We start from the raw sequence: 10,473 nt of genomic DNA, 5'->3' as shown, positions 1-10,473 counted from the left end.
GCGAGACGATACACCCAAACCGGTCGACCGTCATAGAATTGCTGCTGTTTGTGTGTTTTAATCACATTTTTAGATTGCCCTTTTCCCTTATTCTTCTCCCGTGCCTTCGCGGCAACAATGACGTTCGTGTCGATTCCGACCAAGGTGGTGCTACTTGAGGGGCGTACTTAAAAATGTTACCTTACATATACACACAGTACTCTCGGCATCATTGTGGCTCTCACTTGGCCTACGATGCTTCCCCTGTGAATCTTTTAATTGAGCACCTGAGACGAGAAAATATAACTTGAAAACGACTTCAAAACCAACCGTGTAACATAACTTACGCCAGAGGTTAAAAACGAAGGACACATGCAGTCATTTACAGGAATTGATGGTACAATTTTCCAATAAATAGTGACAAAGATACTACATAGCTCCACTCTATGACATGCTTTGTCCCATTGCACTTCAACATTGTCAATCACTTTTTTTGTCTTTTTTATATTTTTGTATCGAAGGCTTATTAAGTGTCTGGTTAATAACCAAGCATTATTTGTATCACATATTTGGCCAATAATATGCTTCATATCTCTTCGGTAACACCGAACTTAAAGAGTAAACAGGACGCTTGTTCATAAAGTCATAAACATTCATGTGATTGTATATAAAATTATTACGGCTACTGTTCCTTCCATCACTACCACCAAAAACCCAGAGACACAGATATTCATTACGGGCAGAACATTTAGGATTACATTGAACTCTAGACGTTATCTTATAACATATGATTCCTCTGATTCGTTTCCTCCTGTCAGTGACCGCGCGCTGCAGACGGCTTTGATCTAAGAAATATTGCTTTAGATTAGATGCGTTTCATAGTACATTAGAGCAATTACTAACACTGCTTTTCTTTCCAAACCACAGGAGCTCTTTACTTAATTTGTGTAAGTATTTGCATTTGCGCAGTAGTATGCCTATAGTGTATCTTGCCATTGTATTCCATACGTTTTCGCACATAAATGTAAATGTATTCCATTTATATTGTACCTTCAAATATAAACTATGATGGTAATTCTAAACAAACCAGTCACTTAGATATGGTAATGCAAAAATAACAGGAAGCGATTCTGTAGTGAAAAATAGACTCCCAAAACTAAGATGATCTATCTGATATGCTCAACACAAATCCAAGGTAGAACTACGAACATTAGCGAGCTAGGTTGGGGTACCACTTAATGCTGTAAAACGAGGAATATTTCCGATTGGCTTGGTCTTGAAAATCACAACCATCTTGTCCACTTTAATGCACAGCGGACACTGCTACTGCTGATATACGATGAGATGTAACACCCAAACCAACAGCATTGTCGACATTATTTCGTTCATGTGTCATTGCATGTTGTTTGGCTAAGTTAAAAACATCCGTTCTGCTTTTTTTTCTCTGACAAATGCAAATCGCACTAAACGAAGCCGATTTCCGAGTCAGTGTTGAAACGAATATCTCGTGCTTTTCCTAATTGAACCCGAGTGAACCACCTGTTTTGTTTTTGTTCAGGACCTTGTCCTATGTTTGAATGTTTGAGTGGAATCAAACAAATTCAGTCCAGTTTGACGAAATCTTCTTTTCTTCCCATGACTTGTATTAAACTTTATTGTAAGCACCCTTCATTTAGTTAAAGAACTTCAATTAAATGTTACCCATCTATCCACAATGTACGGTTTGTTTGTGAATTGTTTGTTAATTTTTGAGATCAAAAACTTCGGTGACACGGCATGTCGGTCACAACATTCGTTCACTGTGTCTTGTATAAAAAATGTAACATCGGAAAAACGACATCTTCGTTCGTTTGCTTCTTGTGCAAACGCGAATTACGATTTGCGCGAATCCAGTGGCTGTCCAGTAGCCTACCAAGTAGCTGTTTTCTGTTCAATTTTAAAGTAAATAAATGCATATAATATGTAATACAAAACTGTAACAAAGGCGTTAAACAATGCAACCCAAAATGAGTATGTAGAAAATTTTCTCTTTTCAAGGGAAAAAAATTGTACTACAAGAAGAACAAACAACTAAACATCACATGGCAGACTTTGCACACAGTGGTGAAAACAAACCATAAAACAGAAACAAATAAATACTAGTCTACGAATGAATAAAGCGGGATTGGGTACGTTTTTTAAAAACAATTCTTCTCTAGCGAACATATAATGCCGAACGATTCAGACGTTACGTTGCTAACAAGAAGCGTTTGATACCTTATGTTTTTGCATAAGGAATGTGTCCATTTACGCTTGGAGTTGGCACCTATTTCTGTCCATGTTGTTGTCTATGAACTGTCCGGTTTTGGTTTGTCGTGCTTGAAACATTTATAGCCCTGTTTTTTGGAAGCCATGACTTTTCTGAGCTATGATAAATAAAACATAAACAATAAACCACTGTTTGTACTATTGGGAATCGCGCGGAAGCAATGTGTTAGCCATGGAACCATGGAACCGTGCCACGAACAAGCCGTTATAGTATGACACGTTTTAGACAGAAAACTATTTGAGAAACAATTTCATCATGAGCTCTCTGTGCTGGGCAAAGCTGTTTTCATGCACTGAGTTTTACGACAAATTTTGATAGAGTTTTACGGCCACCTTATCCTATATGCAGCGTCTGCACTCTAACATCAAGTAACATGTATTCCCGCGGCCTTCAATTGCGCCCTACCGAGGACGGATCTATCGAAAATGTCCTGTTCAATAACCCGTAACTCCCTACCCCATTCACATAACTCACATAGATCAGATCTTTCCCGTTCAGCAGCGTACTTTATAAGTATCGATAGTTTGGTTGAGTGTTGAATGCAGAACTTACCGTGCGCACCTTTGACCTTACCGGGTACTTTAGTTTAGCTCACTGCCAAGCAGATTTTCCGGAAGGAATGAATTAAGGTTCGACGGTGTACCGCGTTCGGCTGGGCCGTCCAGCGGGGTCCACAGATTACTGCCGCCACCGGACGACGGCCACGATGAGCCCCAGGTATCTGTAGAGCGGACAAAACAGAAAGTGCATAGAAAACGAGCGCTAGTAGAAAAAAGCAACACCTTGCCATGCTATCGCTTACCCGTGCTTCGATTGGCGTTCGGTGCGCCCGAGCGCCATGCTTGCGAAATGGCCGAGTTGCCTGCATTATTGCCCGCGCCACCACCAACTCCAGCCGTGGCCACACCATTCTGCCCCGGGAGCCCCAGATGCTGCAGAATGGTCTGCACTTCGCTCTCGGTCGGAGACTCGGCACAAATGGTTGTATTGCCCAACACGCAGCTGTTCAGTGCCAGTTGGGCTTTGCTCGCTTCCTCTCGCGTCATATACTTGCACAGAGCCACGCCATGGTTCAGGTAGAGATGGAAGTTTTGCAACGGTCCGTGCTGCATACAAAGTGTGCGCAGTGTCGACCCATCAATCTGCACAAAGACGAGGATCACGTTAGCTAAGCCTGCCACACAACACCAACCAACGCAGTTAGACGTACCTGGGCAGTAAGATTTTTAAGAAGCAACCAAGTCGAGTACCAACCGCCGGTTGAGCCACCGGAAGACCAATTTCCACTCGGACCATGGTTGGGGCGCTGCATCCAACCGTTGCTTCCGGCACCACCGGCGGTGGCCGTTTGCGGCTTTCCACTAGATAAACCAGGCGGCGGACCGCGAGGTGTTTTGGTTGTTCCAACTCCGGAACCGGCACCCCACACATCGGCCGTGCCCGCCGCTGTCATCATGCCACTGTCCGACCAGGTGCTCTTGCCCGCACTACCCAGTTTGCCGATGCTCGATGTTCCCGTTCCGGACGTGTAGATGTTGTTATTGTTGTTGTTGCTGCTGTTGCTCGTGCTTGCACTGAAACTCCAGGTCGACGAGGACAGACTGATCGTATCGGTCGGGGACGGTTTGTTGCTGCTTGCGAACAACTCCGAGTCCTTGGCCGAACCTACCGAAATCGTTGCTATCGGGCTCCGTGCAATCGAGCCGGGCGTTATGGTAGGATCTTCTTCGATCTTCATCTGAGTTCCCTGTGAATCGCGATATACAAGATGGCGTTTTAGTCAACGACTCAACGACCCCCCGGGCCCAACCATCGCTTACTTTCCACGGTTTGCCCGGTTCAAACTCGGGCACCAGATCGGTGAACGAGTCCTGATTGGAGGGCCACGCATCCTTATCGGTCGTTGAGTTGTCTGGCCAGCCACCGGCGGAGTCGGCCATCCCACCGCGTCCCGATGACCACGTGCTGCGGAATGCAGAATGGTTCCCATTACATCCGTCCACCCCATTGTATCGAAACACACTGCCTTACCCATCGTTCTGCAATCCACCTAGACCGGCCATCCCACCGGTTCCACCATTATTGCCACCGAGCGTTGCCTTTGCGGTCGTTCCGGGAGCACGGGAGAAATCGGTCATATCGTGGTTGTTACCACTGTTGTCCTTCTCCATCGCTGGCAGCTTCCATTGGTTCAGACGCGACTGCTGACTGGTGGAACCGCCGCCACCACCACTGCCTCCAGCCCCGCCGCTGCCACTAATGACGGGTGCGCCCGGGTGGTACGGTACATTGTGCTCCTTGCTACCGAGGGCGATGTCCGACAGACTATTTTGCAGCGCAGCAAGATCGTTCTGGTCACGGTGGAAATTGCCTCCGAGATGGCCTCCACCGACGCCACTACCGCCACCACCAAGGTGGGACGACGAGTTGCCCCCTCCGGAATGATGCTGCTGCTGCTGATGATGTTGATGATGATGGGGATGTGGATGTTGGTGTTGCTGGTGCTGTTGCTGCTGAGGATGCTGCTGCTGCTGTTGTACTTGTTGTTGTTGCTGCTGCTGTTGTTGTTGCTGCTGCTTCACGTACAACGTCTGCTGGGTGGCGATTTGATTTTGCAAACTGGCAATTTGTTGCTTGATTTTGGCAATCATAGCAATCTGATTGTTGCTGCCAGCACCTCCGCTGCGCTGCAGATTGTTCTGCGTCACCTGTAGTTGCTGTAGTTTGATAGACAGAAAAAATAAAATTGAGATTCGTTGTGCGGGGGGGGACATTCCGTCAGGAATCCAAACCCACCTTGATACTGTTCAAGAGCTGATTCAGCAGCAGAAAGGTTTGCGGCGCCAACGGTTGGTTGAGAATTTGTGGGTTTAGATACCCCGTCTGCACAGCGCCCTGAATTTGCTGCACGAGCGAGCGCAGTTGGCTGGTTGGTTGCACGGAACTTTGCCCCCCACCGGCACCCCCTCCAATGCCGTTGTTTCCGTTTCCAATTCCCTGATTGAACGGTGCCATGTTTCCCGGGCCGCAACCGGCTCCACTAGCCCCCATTTGCGGCGGTGCTTGATTCAGGTAGTTGCCCAGCGACTTCGACGACAGTCCGTGCAGGCCGGAGAGGTTTGACTGACCACCGCCTCCCATGCCACCGCCGGAGCCACCTCCGGGCATTCCGTTTTGGTTGCCCTGCTTGCGAAAGGGAAAAAGGGAAAAGCAATGACAGCCCGCGCTCATCGACTACGGTTGTTAGCACGCCTGCCGTACCTGTTGGAAGTGAAGCGAAGGACCACCGGCGTTTCCGGCGGTGCCACTGTTGCCACCACCGGTGCCACCACCAAGATAGCGGCTTCCCGGGAAGGGCGGCTCAAACATACCGCCAACGTTCCCATTACCAGGAGTGCCACCGCCGGCCACACCGCCAACGCCACCACCGAGCGAGTGGTCATCGCGCCGCCAATCGCCGATACCACCGGCACTGCCGAGCAGGTTCGGATTGGCCCCGTTCCTTTGCAGCATTTCCACCGCTTCCTCCAGGTTCATGTTTGCGGCACGCAGCGCAAACTCGACGTCCTCCTTCTTGAAGCCCATGTCGCACAGAATGCGATACTGTTTGCTGCTCCGGATGATCTCCAGCGGACCACTGCCGATGCCTCCTCCGCCGTGCGGTCCCTTGCCGGGACCCTTACCACCGCCTCCGACACCACCAAGCCCGGTACCGACACCGGACCAGTCGTTGCCCATCAGATCGTTGCCGGCGCTCCCTGCATCGGCACCCCACAGTGCACCTCCAAGCGGTTTCTTGTTGCTGTTCCACGACGGCAACCCAACGGGACCACCTGCTCCGGGTGCCCCGTCCATCCAGGAGCTTCCACCGAGCGGTCCACCGGGTCCGCTTTTCGGGTCATCCCAGTTGCTGGCTCCGCCGCCACCCATACCCGGATCATCCCAGGAACCGTTGCGTGCCGTTGGACCACCACTCCCGGGCACTACTCCACCGGGGCCACCGTGACTTCCGCTCCACATGGTGTCCGATTTTAGTGGATTACCGACAGAACTGCCGCCGCCGCCGCCGCTGCCGACCATTCGCGGTCCGCCTCCACCGACGATTGGGCCAGAGTTTAGGCCACCGAGTGGTCCACCGCGCCCATTGCGTATCATCGGATCGGCGGTCCCGCCGGTTGTCCGAGCGCCCCCGGGCCCACCGCTCCACATCGAGGTGCCATCGTCAAGGGCAGGATTACGCCGTACGGCTGGCGGGGAGTTATCGTCCCACCCGGAGATCCCTTTCGCGGACGGAACGTTCGGTGGTCCAACACCGACACCCGCCCCGCCAACGGTGCCTCCTCCGCCAGTGCCACCACCGCCCAGTTGCCACTGATTTCCGCTGTTGGCCGTTGTCGCACCGCCTGCCGACGACATCACGGCCGGCGGAGGCATCTTTCCGAGCGGGTAGTGTTCCAGCATACCGGACGATCCGCTGAGCCGACCAGAAATGCCGCGCGGATCACCACGAAACTCGCGTCCCGGCTCCATCACTCCCGGTGGACGCATGCTGCGAATGTCCACGTTCGACAGTCCGTCAAGCTGGGAAGCCAGGTGCGGCGGAACGTTGGGACCACCGGCACCACCTGCCGCTCCACCCAGCACACCGCCGATACGCTGGTCACCTCCTGGTCCCCATCCACCAACGCCGACTCCGGCCCCGATTCCGGAGCCACCGCTAGCGCTTCCCCAGTCGTTATCCTTCTTCGGTGGAGCCATCCCTCCCCCGGCGATGCCACTCGGAGGCCACATGCCACCGCCACCCACGGGACCGGTGGCACTACCTCCGGTTACCGACGGGCCACCACCCTGTTGCCATCCACCCGCTGGTTGGCCACCAACCAGTGGGTTGGAGCCTCCGACCGGTGGCGGTCCGGCACCGGTGAGGCCCGATCCACCACCAGCCCCGGGTGCTCCCGTCCAGACGTTGCTCGCTTCCGCGTTTGCCTCATCGTCGACGCCCCAGGTGCCACCGTGATGGCTCTGCGGTCCCCACGGTGTCTTCTGCGATGGTATCGGAACCGGGGGTTGGCCTCCGTTGCGCAGATTCGTTTCCCACAGCTCGGTCCCGTTGTTGACCGTGGCCTTCAGGGTGGGATCGGGCTTGGTGTTCGGTTCCGGTGACGCTGGCACGTCCCACTGCGTGTCCTGGTTGACATGCTGACAACCCCACCCGTCCTGGGCGAAGAGCGCCTCCCGCATGGAGTTTAGGTGCTCGAGCTTCGCCGAGGAGGTTGTGGCCCCCAGTGCACTCCCTCCTCCGACTGCACCGCCGGCGGCAACAGCACCACCGCCAGCGTTCGGCGGTCCAACACCAACACCGGCACTTCCAACGCCGGCCGATGAGGGTTGGTTTCCTTGTTGCGGTGCCCCGACCGACGGATTGGTAGGGCCAGTGATCGGATTGGTGCTCTGCTGCTGCTGTTGTTGGCCGGCTTGTTGTGGTTGTTGTAATCCCATGGCAGAAGATGGTTTACCGGTATTGACAACCTGATTCCAGCCTCCTCCACCACCAGCACCAGTACCACCGGACTGTCCAGCACCTCCACCACCAGTTGATCCGACTATCATCGCTCCTCCGCCGGACTGTGATAGCGAAACCTTACCCATGTCCTGCGACCTGGGCCCGTTTCCCGGTGGTCCCGGTGGTCCCGGTGGTGGCATACTGGTTTGGCCACTTCCCCAAACTTGTTGCTGTTGCTGTTGCTGCTGTTGCTGTTGTTGCTGCTGATGTTGCTGTGAGCTCACAGACATGGGATTCGATGTGTTCCAGCCGGAAACACCAGCCGCAGCAGCGGCAATTTGACCGGCATTTGAAGCGCCCGGCGGTGAACCCCAGGCACCTCCTCCGTTAAGTGAACTCTCTCCGCCACCACAGAGACGGCCGGTGAAAATGCGATGACCTCCGGTGGCCCAAGTTTGTCTCTCCAGCATTTGCTGCCGCTCAGTTAGTCGTAAAAGATCAGCGAATCGGCCGTAACCGTTTGACGGTCGCATGGTCAGCACCGTTGGTCGTACCATTCCTTCTTGGTTGATTTGCTCCATCACTGTAGACTACCGCCGAATCCGATGGTACCAGTTGCGATGTTCCTTAGCTTCGGTACTACTTTGTTTGAATGCTTGCGGTAATTCAGCACGAACTCCGTCGCCCAAACGACTTGTCGTACAAACTTTAAAATTAACCCTAACGTTAACGTTTAGTCAGGTAATCAGAATAATCACATCTCACTGTGCCAACAGGACCCAGTTGTGTTTGCAGATTCTTGGTTTCGGCAACGCTGGACGCCTTCACACAGGTGTACTAGGTCCGTTCACCGATTAGTGTCCTCAATGGCCGGGTGCTAAACACTGCGAGCAAGACAACCGTCACGACACAGTGGTGAGCCTTTTCTTTTTAGGCGTTGATTTGCAAAACAGAAAAAACTCTTGGCTCAGACTTTGACTTGTTCGGTGTTGTGAGTAGGTTCCACGATTGCGCCTGTTGATATCGTTGCAACGTAATGGCGCCTGGTGCCTCTCCCTTACAACGGTTACATGCGTATCAAAACCATCTCGATGAATAACGCACAGTTTCCGGAAGAGCCTGGTTACTGGTGTTGACTACTATATTCCACTCAATAGTGTACCGTGGACCATCGTTTTGCCTTAGCTTTCCTTGCAGTGGTGATGTTTTGCAATGGCAGAAACCCGTAAGATACTACAGTCTCGTTTTGCTTTTAGCCGCGCCTTAGTAGCGTAGAATACTGTTTCTATTGCAGAATGATTCCGGTGCGTTCGACGCACTCCTCAGTAGACCGGAGCACTATCGGTTCCCAATAACACACCAATAAGTTTAATGATGGGCTTATCACTTCATTGCATTGTCTTATACAGAAGCCTTTTCTTTGACCGTCACTACGTTACGTGGAACGAGGGGGGACACCATCAACTGGCTACTTTTAATTTTATTGATTCCACATCCACTTGACCACAACTGTGTGCGCAGCGTGGCACCTCGATTATTGTTAAAACTAATTGCAACTGTAGCCTGAACTTTTGAGAGACTCGGCTCACTCTAAACGATCACTTTAAAACGTTCCGGTTTTCCCACCGTGACGGAGTACCAACACGCACAGGTATCAGATGTCGGTCCACAGAGTAGTAAAACACATGATATCATTTAGAAGAGATGGAGTAGGCGCCGTACACGTGAAGCACGGCCGTTCTGATTTAAAGCTGATTTTTTGTCGTTTTCTCCTGTGTTTACACGTCTCGTCGGTCAATGGGTGGCGATCACTTTACAGTTGCACCCTCACGCAATATTTCATCGATTAACTCCCCAGAGTCATACCCCGCCAGGGCCGCCCTCTAGGTCCAATGCTTCTGTCTCTTGTCCAGCTTGTCTTTCTGGCATGGATCCAAACGTCCGACCAGATGATTCTGTCCACTCCACTCCACTATTGTAGTGCAATTAACTAGCAATGATTGTTGTTACGGGATTCAGGTTCAGAATCTAGTACACCATGTGACTGACACGGAACCCGATATGCAATCACTCGCGAGAGATTGTGTTTCACCGTGTTCCGCGTTCACGACATTAACAGCTGTTGCCCTTTCTACCCGGCTCTCTTAGACGCGTGCACAACGTTCTGTGGTTATTATCAGCTTTGGTGTTACAGTAAAAGTTTTCGCCGGCCCGTAAGCCGCGGGTTTCCTATTGCCAGTTACAGACGGCGACCGACGGTCTGCTGGCTGACAGCAGCATAGCAGGTACGAACGAAAGATGATCACTGTTGTGCACAGCGCACTGGTGGAGCTCTGCGTGTATCAAACAACTCCTTTGCTGTACTCCTTCCTTCCTCCCAGCCGAGAGACAAGAGACGGGATGGCCACGTGTACGTTTCGTTGCGTTCGTCTGATCTTTCTTCGTTTTGTGTGCGCTGTGGGCCGACTGGGTGCTGATCGCACCTTTGACATATCACACAATCAGAACCGGTGATCTCGTGTGCGTGTGTTTGTGTACGTGTGTGTAGTGGCTACCCTTAAATCGTACCTAAAGTTAAATTGTTGGCAGGGAGATGAAGCACCTTTAGCCTGGAACAGAACGACAAAACAATAGAACGATCATGGGGAAGTTTGCTCGTGTGCCCCTGTAAGGAGCATTGTGT

General features: G+C 51.7%; 1 protein-coding gene across 1 annotated transcript; it reads right to left on the bottom strand.

The window, feature by feature from the left end:
* Nucleotides 1-2,868: 2,868 nt before the first annotated feature.
* LOC128271380 (protein Gawky-like) lies at nucleotides 2,869-8,206 on the bottom strand. The gene is made up of 7 exons (XM_053008872.1): nucleotides 5,549-8,206; nucleotides 5,084-5,470; nucleotides 4,319-5,004; nucleotides 4,108-4,252; nucleotides 3,498-4,034; nucleotides 3,090-3,429; nucleotides 2,869-3,008 (listed from the first exon to the last, which is right to left on the bottom strand). Exons 1-7 carry the CDS (start codon nucleotides 8,078-8,080, stop codon nucleotides 2,869-2,871), a joined length of 4,767 nt encoding a protein of 1,588 aa, XP_052864832.1. The 5' UTR covers nucleotides 8,081-8,206.
* Nucleotides 8,207-10,473: the final 2,267 nt, after the last annotated feature.

Source organism: Anopheles cruzii, chromosome 3 (assembly GCF_943734635.1).
Source record: "Anopheles cruzii chromosome 3, idAnoCruzAS_RS32_06, whole genome shotgun sequence".
Lineage (NCBI taxonomy): Eukaryota > Metazoa > Arthropoda > Insecta > Diptera > Culicidae > Anopheles > Anopheles cruzii.
This window is presented reverse-complemented; position numbering and strand designations above follow the sequence as displayed.